The sequence below is a fragment of the Neodiprion pinetum genome, chromosome 5 (genome assembly GCF_021155775.2).
Source record: "Neodiprion pinetum isolate iyNeoPine1 chromosome 5, iyNeoPine1.2, whole genome shotgun sequence".
Classification (NCBI taxonomy): Eukaryota; Metazoa; Arthropoda; class Insecta; order Hymenoptera; family Diprionidae; genus Neodiprion; species Neodiprion pinetum.
This window is the reverse complement of record NC_060236.1, coordinates 30,836,747-30,852,589: the sequence shown is the minus strand read 5'-3', so window position 1 is coordinate 30,852,589 and position 15,843 is coordinate 30,836,747. Positions and strand designations below refer to the sequence as shown.

The following is a 15,843-nucleotide window of genomic DNA, read 5'->3' as shown; positions in this document are numbered from 1 at the left end:
TCGTTGTTCCGAGACAACGACATGTTAGTTCGTGTGATAATTTGATTGATTTTTCATTTTTCAGTTGTTGTGATTTTTTTTTGTTTTTTTTTTTCCGTTACGTTGGTTACAAATGAATCGTTCGTAATTCGTATTTGTGTTCGTTACGGTTAGTCGTTGTACACATGTGTATGCATATGTATATACATTTAATCAATGGTTAATTCGGGGCGACGGCGATATCGTCATCGTCCAATGCGATCAAGCGTGTGAAACATATTTTTTGTCGTATTGTTGTTTTTTTTTTTTTTTTATCGTTTTGTACGTGTATCACACCGGATAAAAATCGCGTACGTCCATCGTCGTTGTCGTTGGGAGGGAGAAGCCATTGCGGGGCAGGTTGGACAGTTGTTCATACGACGTTCACGCACACGAGATCAAGTGCACGCGGAATTTCCCATCCGTTGTTGTTGTTGTTGTTGTTGTTGTTGTTGTTGTCGTTGTTGTCGTCGTCGAAGAAGAGAAGAAGAAACGGGGCGTTGTCGAGTCCAACGGCGTCGTCGAACGCGGGTGGCAGAGAAATAGGGAAATAGAAGAATTGATTGAGTGAGGTGAGGTGCGGTGGTTTGCCATTTGAATTCTTTTTTTCTTTTCGTTACTTGTTTTTTTTTTTTTTTTGCGTGTATCTTTGAAATTTGTCATCTGTATCGAGCATTCAGAGTTTGTCGTTCGTTTGAATGTTGTGTGTTTGTTTGTTTGTTTTTTTTTTGTTGTCTCGTTGCAATGTTCTAAATTTATTACGTTATGCAACGTCTGCGTGTCTCCGCACATCCGGTCTCTCGGTTTTCCTTATTTAATGAAATTTTTAATCGTATCTTCATTTTTATTTTTCGTTATACGTATACATGTATAATGTATGTATGTATGCATGATTTTTTGGTGTCGTTATTTTTTTTTTTGTTTTATTCGAATGTGCGTACGTGTGTGCGTGTATAATGTGTGACTCGGGTGTATTCGTTGATCTGTGAGTGCATGATGTTTCTTAAAACGTATAATGTTTGTACGTGTTCCTGTAGTTTATTTCTTTTCATTTGTTATTATTTTTTTTTTTGTTTTCAAATTCTTTCCGTCTTTTCGTCATTCTTTTCTTTTCTCTTAGGCGGTGGGATTTACGAGGAAGACGTGTCTACGAGAAGCGCTCTCCTCGTTCAAAACGAGGCCTCGACCAGATACGTGCCGTCCATGGCGACCCCCGTCTGCCCGCCGCCTGGGCCGCCCGAAACCTGGGCCCTAGTCGCCGGGATGTACTGACTGTACGCCTGCTGAAATCCACACCCAAAGCACACGCTACATTGTCGGCCGCTAGAGCTTCGTCGGTTCTCCTCTTTCTCTCGCATTCCATATTTCCCACCACGTTCATCCCCCCATTCGCACACTACCTTCCTCGCCCTTTCGCACACTCTCTCTCTCTCTCTCTCTCTCTCTGTCTCTCACTCTCGACTCGTCATTCGCTCTCTACTGTACATACGGTGAAACATAGCGGGTTGAGTGACTGACCGTGCATACGAAAAATGATTAGATCTATTTGCGGGTAAGATCGTATCGCGGCAATGTTTTTACCGAGTGTGCAAGGCAGGAGTGCCAACTTACTCAAAAAGTGGTACGAAATGTGAAAATCTCCCGCGTTAAGTGGTGAGTTGAAATTATGTTGTTCTAGTGACTCGTACTTGGCCATCAGCCGTAATTCGGTTAACAATAAAAGTTTCCCAAGACTTTCGGAATAGCTACATGAAGCATGAGAGATCTACTTAACCGAGCAAAAAGTTCGAATCAACCTGCACACAATCTTCGTAAGTCAATTGTGACAGCAGAAGCTTGAGGTGGCCAGCCTGCATGAAAATCCGATAAAGCTCGCGCATGCGCAGTCTGACGTTCAATCTACTAACTTTCACCGTTTCTTCCCGGTAATCATTCTCCTCGATCCACCATAACTCGGCCCGATTTCCACCCCCCAAAAAACTCGCTGCGCCTAAATGCTACGCCTAGACCTACACTACATAATCTTTCTGTCGTGAGGAGCTCAGACAGTGGTAAATGATGAAAGTGGGGTGGAATGTTCGAAGAAGTGAAAGAAGTTGATACTTCTTTATCCCCTTCACGGGGCTCCAGTATTATTACCTAGGTTAGGAAACAGAATTTGATGGCCGCGCGTTGAAGTACCGTGCGCACGTTGTTCGGGAGGGAGGATGGCGAGATATGATTTCCTACTTAATTCAATTGGGACTGAAAGGACCGATGGCGAACCGAGCAGCAGACTTTATGTCCACCCGGTCCTTATCGACGGATGCAAAGGTAAAAAAGACCACGAGGCGGATCTCATCTTTTATTCGTTGGTATTATAGTGTCCGGAATGCACTAAGTCAACTACAATTAATATGACAATTCGCAAATTCCCCGCAGATCCGTCTTTATCGTGGAAACGTTTCAAGTCCATTCCGTTCTGACGACCATCGAATGGTGATAGTAACGCATCACCAATGACATCACAACGACAATAGCTGAAAGGAGAGGATTATATGGGACTGTCTCATCTGACGGTAAAGAATGACCGGTGATCCCATTATCCCTCCTGCTATATCGATTTCATTCGCATCCACGTCTAAAGAGATACTCCTCGTTTTTCTCGCCGAGTCTCTTTGTCCATCGCACAGATGGCAATTAACGTCGGACCCGATGAAGATGTTTCTCCGTTCTTGACTGTGTAATTGGCGCGTCGTCCTCACGTTTCTGAAATAACGGAACCCATACGCTTTGTCGAATGACGGAACCGGCATGTCAGATCAGACTTCACCCTGTGAATTTGTAGGAGAAAAATAACGTTAGAACGTATAGGTCGCTTGAACAGAGTCAAAGAACTGCATTCCTTCTACCTATTTAACCGCCAAAATTGGCTTTTGAGTTACGCCAAAGCACAGAGAAGTTAACACAGAAGAGACTCCGATTGAGTCTGAAGCACCGTGCCGATGGACTATGACGTGAAACTTCGAGGTACGGTCAACGATAAATCCGGCTCCACAACGAGCATTGTGCACCGGACCGAACGTTTTAGCGTTCTGCACGATATTACTCACAACCAGCGGTGTTAATTTTCTACATTCCGAGTGGTTGCGCCTCCATTGTGACGAGGTCACAGGTGACGGTAAAGTTTGACTGCTGAGGACGGGAAACTAGACAAACATAGAAAGGCCAGTCTGCGAGTTTACCTGAACTCACCCGTAAACAAATCGTTTAGCTTTCCCGATCCTTGGTCACCCCTGTCAACATTAACAATAATTGTTATCAAAGCCACAGCTGCAGCAGCACGCCTCGTACTCGAGAATGTAATTAGCTTTACGAACATACTCACCTGTGACGACCACACGTATCAGCTTACATCACCGGGCGCAGAACGCGTTGCCAGTCACTTTTTATCACTGGTGACCCGAAGTTGTACGATTCGAAGATAGAGGCGATGGCCTACTTTAAATAAGCCCCCGGGAGGGAGCCGCCTATAACTCGATAGAAATCAGTGGTGCGGTAGGATGGGCACAAGTTTGAAGAGAGGATTTCAATGCCCAGAATTCCGGGTCACAGAGTGGACTCGAAGGATTGCAAAACGGGTTAGAGTAATCCTGTAAGGATTGCCGTGAAACAATCCCGGGGAATAAACAGTGTGTAGATAATGTCACGTGTAAATTTTGACTGGCGAAGTGTTGTTGCGCAAATAACGCGGATGATCCAATTCAACAGTTATCGAATATCCTACGGAATTTAGGGTGTATAATGTGTCCCAATATAAATTATCACCAGGAACGAGGTGCTAATTTTGGGTTAATGCTTAGGACTTCGATAACTGCCCGTTAAGATAGATACAGTTTCTTATCTCACCTGGGTATCTCGAGGGTGCGCTAAGCCCTCGGTCGATTTTAGTAATTATAGAAGTAATATGATAAATATTAGATCTCTGTCGATGTACGTAAAGGAACTGTGAACACAGACGTATACAGTGGAGTGTACAGCAACAGTTGGACCAAAGACAGTGCCTGAAGGTTTCTGGTCATTGTATACACTTTAATGTTTGTCTGCACACCGAGAATGAGGAATGATACTTGGATACTAGCGCTACTTTATAATTTATTATTATTACTTTGCCTCGCATTGAGTACAACGTACGATATGCAACACGTATGGCTTACTGGGAAGGTGGCTTTTTCACAAGAACAACATGACACTGTGAGTACACACATCGTGATCATCTGTTGCAGATCGCGTGTCGACATTTACTTACGCGACGTTCCTTCCTTCCATCCTCGGGTGACACGCGTCGATCCTAAGCGCGAACAAATCCGTGAAGGTACGATAAAAGATGTCACGAAGTAGAAGAAGAAGAATAGAAACAGAAAGAAAACTGAATTAATAATAATGAAAATAATTAATCATTACCACAATTGTATCATGGCACATTCAATCTAAAAGTTTTTCATTTGTGTAATGTTCATTAATTTGTGAAATTTTTTTAATATACACACCGAGAGAAATTTATAGTCGCGGTCACCACTTGTACGGTCCTTGACTATTTTTATTTTTTACAATAATCAAACAACACAGTTCTGAGTATGTATAAAATGAAAATGAGTTTTTCAACCGAATCAAGAAAATCTAGTATGTAGCATTGACAACTAGGTACAATCACACTAAACATCTACTTGTACCACATTTTCTTGCGATACGAAGAATATTTAAATCGTTACGATGCCCCGTTGACTAGAATTTTCAGGTAACCATAACAAATGAAATTTTTCTCAATGCGTAGTGTTAATCTTCTTCGTAGTTTTTAACTTTCAAATGTATGCATCTCTGTTCATGGTAGGAAACGAAAAGGCGTAAAAAATGAATATGAGAAGGCAATGAAAAAAATGATACGGTGATCTTAAAGGTGGACAGGTGCCAGGCAACTGTTTTTACATCCGTCGATCCTTCCCGTTCGGTGGCGCATGAACGACTGTCGTTTTAGCTCCCCCCTCCCCGATCGGGCGCCACCTACGGTCGAGAACCCAACTAATCGTAGTAGTTTAGAACGGATTCAAACTGTAACGACGGACATTCGAAAATTTGTCTGAAAATCAGAATATACCGGGCAATTTAATTCGCAGTTAGATTGCCTAATGAAGGGCTGTAAGGGCGGGGCCGAAGTAGTTGAGAAAACCGCCCCTGCAATTATCGACGGAAGTGGTTTGCCCGGCTGAACTTCCTGCAGGCATTGACTCCACCCCGTTATAAAATGGTGCTCGTCCGGTTACTCATTCTGAGATACATTCAGAGATCTGGAATAAGAAGGCAGATCTAAAATTCTTTACGGCGCCTTTTTTACCCTGCTTCTTTTCTACAAACTCCCCTTCAGTGATTCACGGCGGTAAATCGCAGCCTGGCGGATAAAAAACCTTGGTTGGTTCACTTTGACCCGCAACTGCGCGAATCTCAGAGGTTCGTTATATTTTCTGAAGAGATCTTGAGAAACGTTGAGAGGCACAGACATAATGCCGACCGGGCGAGAATAGTATCGGCGGAAAAAAAAAATTCCTTGGTGCGATAGAGTGATAATAAATATAACAATATTGATAATAAAACCGACAACGATGATGGTAATGATAATAATAATAACCACGGAGCAAACAGTAAATCCCGACCCCATAAAATGAGCCATGTCTAGACAATGAATATATCGATCGTACAATTATCTGTCATATGCAGTTTCCGATGCGAGGTATAAACTCTATACGCGTGTACGTTACGTTAACGACGTCGAAAATATGCGGAAATGAAAAGCCTTACGGATGGTACAGTTCTTCTCGCGTATCTCGATCCGCTGTAAATTATGCAGCGTATTATGCACAAGCTACGCTTTGCAAACAATGACGATGGGCGAGCTTGACTTTGAATCGAAATGCGGAACTCGTCGGGCGTGCACTCTAAAAATCTGCAGCCAACTAATTAGATGCCATGTAATTAAAAGTTAAGAATGCCAACGCGCGTAACACCAAGATTCGTTAAAACATGACGAGAATACCTTCGTTAAAAATTTTATTATATATATATATATATATACGCGTATGATACGGAAGTAAAATATTCAAGTCTGCGTGCGTGAAATCCGGCGATATTACGCGATTGAAGAAGACGGTGAAAAAACGATGGTAATAAAATGTTCAAAAGTATGTAGCATATGGTTTAACTAGACTCCATCCACGGGATACTGATAATTAGGTTTAACGTACGTACAGTTAGCTTAAAAATGTATTGGAACGAAAACAAGAGTGAACAGTGAAGTTTACCAAGTTTCACTGAACCATATCAAATAAAATATAATTTAAAGACAAAGTCCCTGTGATCCGTTAAAGAATTTTTCAACACTGAATTTCAACCGTCATAACCATATTATTAACGAATTTAGAATAATCGCATTATCCTTCTACTTTTTTTTTCTGACTCGATAATAACTACATAATTGCTGCCCAAAATATAACTCATTCGCATACAAAATGAGCTGTTACTGATCAGAATTGGTCACAAGCAATGTTGATTTTTCGTTAAGAAATTATAAAATAATTATAACGTTTTTGTTTCAACCATTTTTTCAACCCGACTGTACGTCCGGCAAATCCTTAAATCGTGGACACTTATAGTATGATGCAAGATATGCTGGCATAACGTTCTGTAAACGGTTTAACAACCTAGAACACATCGGATAGATTCTATAAACAAAAATTCTTATCGCACATACCTGTCCTATGACGTAAGTTGTAAAAACATTCCCCTCTTACACTCTCTCAGTCTTCCTTTAGCCCTCTCTCTCTCTCTCTCTCTCTGTCTCTCTCTCTCTCTCTCTCTCTCTCTCTCTCTCTCTCTCTCTCTCTCCTCTCTCACTTGCTTCCGTCTCGCTCATCCAAATCGACTGTGTTGTATTGAAAATTTTTTCATCCCACTTCGTTACTCTGATGCGATATTGTTAGAAAAATCTAAACACCACCAAATATTTTCATCCTTGATGCCAAGTGACGAAGAGTTATGCAACGTATTTTTATTTCTCTACTCATCGCGTTTCGATAAACAATCTTTCATACTACACAAGTGTTTTTCGTTCCTGTTTCTAGTTATTCAGCCTTCCTGGTGCATATTTTTATCCAAATATTCTTTGGAAAAACAAAAAAAAAAAAAAAACATCAATCTTGAAATGAAAGTGAAAGTAAGATTACGCGAATCAAACAAATATGTTCATACTCAAATTGTAAGGAATATCACTTATTTTTGTCACATTTTTTGTATCGAAACTTTTGCGTATCGAAATTCAAGCATCTCAGCAAAACATTTTCCATTATTCTCATGGAATATTGAATAAAGATTTTCACCAGGATTATTTAATTTTTTTATCTTTTGAAGACTTAGCCGACTGTTTCTCTTCTGTTCTCCATATCTCGCTAGCTTTTCTCCCTTTGGTTCTATTTTCGAATATACATGTAATAATCGATCAGAGCCCAACAGACGTCTAGAACAATACGGCGATGCGCGATGATAATTGGCTGTTTTCGAATTTATTATTTTTCGCTCGAATGTTTTTTTCACTTGAAATGAGTTTGACAACTCTGGGTATATTATACTTTTACCGCAGCCCGCTGTCATGGAATGTTTTGATCGTAGTTATATATTTATATATATGTGTAAAAGCCAATAAATTTTAAAAACAACGTTTAACCAGAGACGTAACGATGATAATCGAAAAAAAAAAAAATCAAAACCATGGATGATGGTATATAATGTGTTAACGAAAAAGTTTCATCAGTCACGTTTCTTTTTCACGTTTTGTCTTTCGTATTCCTTATCTCATGGGCATATTTACGTAAGATTACGATAACCTCAAATTTTCAATATTTTGCCCTGCGTTTTCAACTGATCCCGTATATATGTAATATATTTTATATAGACGCTCAGTTGTACTATTTTAATGATATTCTCAAATTGGTCCATGATGAGATTATAGCTGAGAGTTTCTAACTATTTTAAGGTATATCTTTATATATATTGTATAATTTAAATATTAATATATCTCGAGTTAAAAAGGCGTAAGATATTATCATTTAAAAATCATGGGCTTAAAGCGTCACAATTGAATTATAGTGGGAAACATCACGTCATCGAATATGTTAAATATACACACACGTAGGTATGGCTAGATATGATCGTTTAAAATTAAAACGCAGCGATTATCTATATACACAACATCGAACGAACGACCTGTACACGATTGTCAAGGGAACGTTTCTTTTTTTTTTTTTTTTTTTTTTTTCGACCTAAGTCTAAGCTTTAACAATACCTTCAAGTATAGTCGTTAAGCCTATTTATGTCGTGATAATTGTACCTTGAATTTAGGCGCGATCTAGCTCCGAGTAATTTACTATTTATTTATAATAATATCATCGTTTATGCACGAATAAAATTTCATAAGTCAACAAGATAAGATTGATCCTTTCCTTATCGACTAACTACGTATACTTAATTATTATAGATTTATATATATGCATATGTATTTAAATATCGATATATAAATATATATATATATATATCGAGTCTTAGTTGTCGCTTCATTACCTCCTCTTAATTTTGGTCTCCCCCCCCCCCCCCCCTCCTCTTTTTTGCCTTTTTCATTGCGCCAATTGATACTAATCTGATAGAGTATCGTCGCACGACCGAACGTCGACCTATCACGTCGAAACAAGCTTATTTAATAAATGTGCGATAAACGAATGAGAAACCATCGAAACACATTCCAGTAGCATCGATACAGGGTATTACTAAGAAAAAAGCGCCCGTCAACTTATCCCGCCTGAACGTCTGCCACAGATTGCCAAAAATGCAAAAAATCCATTGATCTAAAGTGACGATTAGTAACAAACTATGTGTGCGTACGTGTGTGTGTGTGTATGCATTTGCTCGTGATTATTTACAATAAATTCATTCAACGAAATGTTTCAGGCCCCATGCATTTATACTGTCACATTCGGTTGTAAATACGATACGGTAAGTATGTGCGTGCAGGATTTGAATTTTAAACAGACGTTTCGAAAACAGTGTTATCAAATTTTTCAGCTATTAATCTGAGGCCTCAACTCAACGAGAAATTTATCCTTTCGTGCAATATACATTTTCCAGTCAAGTTTTCAGCCATTCCTCATAGATTTTTCGACTTTTTTTTTTTTTTTTTGGCAAAGCTGGACGATCGCGCTTCGGTCTACGTTACCGACAATCGGTATTGGCCGGTAATGCGGAACGTGTAAAACCTAACTCGGTATACCCTGTATCGACGTAAAACTAGCGAGACAAGATTCGATTGAAACAGCCATTATTCCAATGTCTATAATTCCAACGTTTCGATGACGTAGCCCCGCCGATCCGACGCAATGATCCGTGTATCCGTGGATCGTCGTAACGTTACATTAAAGAAGCGCTAGCGCGTACGAACCATGAGATAAAGGCGATACATCGGTGAAATGTAACGTAAGGTAACGTAATGGTCGAAGATCAAAGGATCCGAGTCTGCGTTTCAGGCTACGGCTCCGAGTCGCTAGACGCATATTTCACGTTTCCTTTTAGCGTATCTATAACGGCTTACATACGTATAATCAAAAAATCATCACGTCCTCATTATTTTCTATATCTCTGCACCCTCGCATAATATATATATATATATATTATCACATATATATAACGTATAATTAGTAATATATATTCTGGGGTAAACACCTGATGTCTATATCATTATTTACGGGTGTTCGTATAAATTATTCGAAGAAACCTTTTAAACGGTTCAACGTTATACAAAATATCCCGACAAGGTGATTATGTGGGTGGATATAACAAGGTAATACGCTAAATTGAGGTACAAGGGAAATTCTAATTAACGGGGAGCGGGGGGGGGGGGGGGGGGGCGGGAGGAGAGGGGGGGGCGAAGCCACGTGCAGTTTCAACTCGACAAGAGGTATTCAAAACGATATTTTCATGCAGCGACGAGATGAAAACAAATATATTGATATGTGAAAGAAAAATTTATAAAAGAGAAGAAGAAGATGAAAAATTGAAAAAAAACAACAAGGAATCACCACCACCCCACATGGAAGACGAGGGATTATTATTTACTTTTTTTTTTTTTCCTTTTCTTGAGAAATTGTGATAAGGGGGGGTGGGGCGGGGTCTCCGAGGGTCAAGGGGTAAAACAATTGAAAGCCTAGAACGCAAATGGAAGACGTCTCTTAACGTGCGATTACTAATATGTAATATACTATGTTAATACGTATTATATATGTATATAGCGTTTTTTTTTTCTTTCTTTTATTCATCACGGTCGAATCTGATCTCTTGGTCCAAAAATTTCTTATCCACTTTTCTCTTCTTCTTTCGTTTCCTCGATTCTTTCTTTATATATACATACATGTATCACACTGCGACACTGCAGTATTTATACATATGTCATATTTTCTGTATGCATAGATTGTAATACATATAATATATATACGTATATGGAGGTTAGTGCGAAAAGGGTGTGTAAAAGACAAGTTTGAATAATCCGAGCTAAGCATGGTTTCGTACACTTAAAACCGCTCTGTTTTAGAGAAAAAATCGTTTACGTCAGTTGAAGTTCGACTGCGTCATTCATTTGCGCATCATTGTAGCTTGTAACTAAAAAGTTCAGATCGCTTGGTGTAAAAACGGTACAAGTGCATTCGAAGCGTCGTTCCGTAAACCGGACCGAGTTTACAATTCTCGATTATTATATTCTTAATGAATTGTGACACTGAAATGGCAAGAAATATTTGTGAAAAGGGGTATAAAATGCAAGGTATTGTCAGTATAGGTCAATTATTGTAATAAAGAGAATTTGGGTTACAAAATAATATACTATTTTTCTAGACATTCCGATATATAAAAGCGTCATACCACCCTAGCTGGGAATTTCGAAAGGATTTATAATTTTTAACGTCAATATTTCAGATTGAGCAAACATGCACTTATACCATTTTTGCACTAACCCCGTCATATATGTATACATATTACATACCTACCTATGAACTCCCGCATGCTACTAATTATATTAAACTAATTAGCCATTATATATGTATATATGTAGTGATATATCTTTCTCTGTCGTAACTGAGAATATACGATCAATTTTCACAAACTTAACCGGTCACTTAATAAGAATCATGTTAAGTGTGCGCGCATGCAGTGAAATTGTTATTTTTATTACTGGTATCTATATATTTTCATATTAACTATAGTAATATAATATTACCGAATATGTTGAATGACTATCGTTAATATCCTGATCAAGATTATTGTTTAAATTTTATATATATGTTTTTGATTCCTCGTACCGATCTTTCTTCTCATATTTTATATTTCTCTATTTTTTACCTGTGTATGCTGCATATTGATATGACGCTTGACTCGTGACATTTGCATTATACTCGTATATATATATATTCTTACAACATTAAATAATATTTTCAATAATTATGTGAAGCCGTTGTGAAGAAAGGCCCGTGGTTTAGAATACCGTTGAAAGTCTTTATATTCCTGCAATTTTGGCACGAAGTCTTGGGCGTGATAAAATCGCACACATTTATATATATGTATATATTATAATAATATACCTATAACATGTAGAATTGAAAAATTCACAGTACCAAAGATGAAATATTAAATATACTTATATATGATAATTTGTTGAATACCTAGCAGATTTTAATTTATGTATCTAATGATGGATAATTTGATGCTCCTATACACTATGGATCAGATATGTGTGCCGTGTAATGTATACGAGTTACACATTATACGCAATAGAAAAATTTATTTTTTCAAGATGAAAACACAAATTTCATCCATTCTCGTAAATTATACTCTTCTGCAAAGTTATATGTATACTGATAATGGAATAGTTACCCTTAACACACGCGTAAAGTCGATCTCAAAGCATGATTTTTAAACGAGAAATATTTGTTTTATTATATGTAGAGCGAGGACTGCGTATTCGGAAAAAGAGACGGAAACGCGCGCGGCCAATATCTGTTTCTTTCTAACCAGAAACGTAACCCTGATGTGAGATTATTCTTTCCAAAATTGATAGAAATAAGACATTGCGTGTTGAGTACGGAGAAAATATTTTTCCTTTTTAAATTTATCTCATCAAACAACAGTTTCTTTCCTTTATTCATTGTATCAATTAACTATTAATGTGGGCATGTTTGAACACAAGAAATTAACATCACGTTGTGACATTTGATTTGTTTATGAAACGATCTTCGGAGGTTTTTCATCTCCTCGCAGTTATAAACTCTTTTTTTAAGCCTCATAAATTCTGGCGAAATATATTGCATCGATTCTTAAATAATTATCGTCGTATGCCATCGACCAACGACCAATGTCAAATGCTTAGAAAGAGACAGACATTGGGCGTGTTTCCTTCTCTCTCACTTTTGGTGTTACCACAGACATTACAGGAAATCCGCAGTCCCATGCTCTGCGTCTATGGTATATAGCAGGCTTGCGAAGTGAACGAAAGCCGAAACAACTGCCTGTCGAAATTTTTGGAACTGTGTTAATTAGCGAGTCTAGAATTAAATCCGATCAGGAATTGAGATTATTCTCTTGGTGAACCATTTGTTTGCATCCGCGGTGGAACCGTGTAATGTGCCAGTTAAATTCTGGGTCATTTGGATGAAAAATCGTTGGTTCTGATTGCGGAAAACACATTTGTATACACGTCTGTCTCCCGGATGGCGTAAACAAATGCGGATAAAATATAACGTTTGTATAGTTCTGGACAGCTAATACGCCACTCGAATTTTTCGCTTCTCGTCACGAATCGCTGTCAACATTCTCGCCTCGTGATATGCAATAACGATCAGAACGATTATTACTTACACAGTAACAATAACCGTGTCAATAATTGGGATACTGTTTGTTATACGATACTACACTATCTATGTTATGTATTATATCATATGTATATCATTATTGTTATTAAATTACCAGTCTCATACAGACGTGCAAAGTACGAGCCAATCTATCTATCTATCTATCTATCTATTTACCTATCTATCATCTCTAGGGCATAGACTGCATACTTCCAAGGCGACGCTCGGCGTCAAGCCACGTTGAAACACAGCAGAAGATAGAAAAACAAACACAAGATACGAGTTTTTTTTTTTTTTTCTCTCCCTCTTTCTGTGAGTAACGATATTATTGATCAGCGTCGATTCGTTATATTGAAGGTATGATAATAGTGACGTAAAAGAAAAAGATTTTCGTTTTCAACAAGGTGGTTTCGATAGATAAAAAAATAACAAAAAAACCTCTAAAATACGAATGAATGATTGAGTGAGTGAGTGAGTGAATGAGTGAGTGAGTGATTGAGTGAATTTGAAAAAGAAAAAAAAAAGATTCAGACGGGTGTCTCGTTGTAAGAACTGCACGGGGCACCACCGATTGTCTGGGGACGTCGAGGATCGTAAAAAGCGACGCTCGGTAAGGTTGTCGTCGTAGCGACGGCGATGGCTTCTGAGCTTACGGAGTTAGCGGAGTCTAGGAGATGGGACGGTGGGTGATTGGCGGTCGGTAATTGGGTGAAATGCGGGGAATTGTGCGAGGGCGATGACGATGACGGGGCGGGAGCTGATTGAAGGTCGCTGATCGAGGTGGTTGACGCGAGAATGTGCTGCTGACCGCGTACCTGATATCGCTGAGGGTAACACCTGCCGCAGCAGGAACGCAGCAGCCCTCCACGTGACGCCGTACTGTGAGCTGGCGACGTCAGCGGGGACGGAGATCCGGGCCTCTTCGGGGCTCCGTTGAATGGCACCTCCATCTCCACGAACTCGCGATCCTGAAACGCGCGTTGGGTATAGGATAGTCGTTGCTAGAGTACCTTCGATTAGAGTCGTGCCAACACGCCGCCATTGATGTCCGAGCCTTGGCTGCGCTCTTTGAATCACGGTTACAGAACGAACGATGCGTTTGTAAAATAAAACGCGACGAATCGTTAAATGGTAGGAGGTTTTTTCTGTCTCTGTACGTAATTGATTGACGAACATCAAGGCTGTACCGTGATAATCTCAGGAAACTGAACATCCGAATGCGCATGCGCCAAACCATGTGACTACTGAATCGGTAGATTTAACCAAATCGCGCCTTATTTTCCGTCCGCTTGTTGCAGGTTGACCAACTCATTGTCAGTCCCGGAGAGATGCTGGCTAGAAAATTTCTCAAACATTTCGAGGTTATGTTGCGTTAAGCATTTAAGATGGCAAAAATGCGACGGATCTGCATTCGAGTCAAGGTAGCATCGAAACTGTTGCGCAATCAGATAGAGTTGGCTAGCCTGACTTGACGGACGAAAAGCTTGAAGCATGCGCACTTGGTTATTCAGTTTTCTAAAACTGTTATGGTACAGTAGTTACAAATGAATTCATCAACCTGAGATTAAGTCTTCACGTAATGTATGCCTGGTGAAATTAAGGTCACTTCAGTTTGTAATAACGGATGAGTTACATTGTTCTTGGTATTTCTATCCTGAACCAGGAACATCTATTAAGAAACATCGTGTGATGTACAGTGAGGTTCTTTACCTGCGAAACGATGCATGCGCTTTATTCAAACAACCCGAGTTAAAACTCACTTCAAGTTCAGCAAACGTTGTCAAAACAAATGACATTCAAAGTTGTCGAAAAAAATGACTGTATAACTCTGGCTGCTTGAATAATGCGCACGCGTCGTTCCGCAGATACAGGAACTCACTGCATTTTCGGATAATCTGTAATCTTTGGGAAAGTCTGCGGTGCAAAGGACCAATAAATTGCAGGTTAAGGTACGTCTAAGCTAGTTTTGATTTTTCCGCCATCGAAGTCCGCGACTAGTTGTCGAATCCGGACAGCCATTGAAAACTGGCTATGCGGTGGCACGACTCTTATTGAAGGAACTCTAAGGGAGTATACTCGTTACCAAATACCAGAGCCAGAGATCCTCCAGTTGGAGTCGAGACAGTACGGTGTTGGTTTTTGGTGCTCCACCATCTTCTATTTTGTGTCAAACCGGAAGGCCCGTATCGAGTTTCGCGACAGGGCATTTGAAATGTAAAATTGGGTTCCAGCTCGACGCGAAATTTATATCGCACTTGCCGGACTCTTACTCGAGGGTCTCTTAGATAGTGGTAATTTATCAGCACAGAGTATAAATATTCATTTTAATATAGGATGTATATGATACGAATGAAAATTTTTAACAAAACATTATGAAACACTATATACAACTAAGAATTCATTATCGCCTGAGTATTATATTGGGATAATAATTTTCTGGTGAGTCACAACATATTTTATGACAAGCTAGGAATAACAATAATAAGGTTTCATCGACAAGGTTGATCCCCCCCGACTCTAGTCTTGTTCACATTGCGCGTCGTTGAGCGTATGTACATACTCGTACATACGTAGGTACAAAATTCGCGAAAAGCACTAACACAGTAGACTGCGTACAACTTTCCGCCCCGTGGCTGTGCGATGAGCCAGCTGCGTTAAACTTCCGAGAAAGCGAAAAGTTAAGCAGCATCTTTGTTATTCCGATACGCATACAATGTACAGTAAATAGGCATGGAGGCCAAGGCAGAAAGTTGCAGAAAATCTGCTACGCATGAACTTATGGATAAAGTGTTTTCTATAACTTGTCAAGTGAATTATGAACAATTAAACGAACCGTCATACATTCTATGAAAAAAAC

The 15,843-nt window shown here is 39.3% G+C and overlaps 1 protein-coding gene and 1 long non-coding RNA gene across 10 annotated transcripts in view; one reads left to right on the top strand and one right to left on the bottom strand.

Annotated features, from left to right (window-relative positions):
* Shal (potassium voltage-gated channel protein Shal) overlaps positions 1-15,843 on the bottom strand; it is a 48,584-nt gene that overhangs the window by 6,201 nt on the left and 26,540 nt on the right. For 2 of the 9 annotated variants that reach the window (XM_069136024.1, XM_046629985.2), the window contains exon 4: positions 13,802-13,954. In XM_069136024.1, the coding sequence (XP_068992125.1) occupies positions 13,802-13,954 (153 nt within the window). Of the gene's footprint in view, positions 1-31; positions 4,349-13,801; positions 13,955-15,843 lie in introns of those variants that run through there. The other 7 variants (XR_006883654.2, XR_006883653.2, XR_011177124.1 and 4 more) reach the window with 7 other exon arrangements.
* On the top strand, positions 1,155-5,578 carry LOC138190963 (uncharacterized). Its single transcript, XR_011177125.1, has 2 exons — positions 1,155-2,331; positions 2,440-5,578. It is a non-coding gene; the product is annotated as an uncharacterized lncRNA (long non-coding RNA).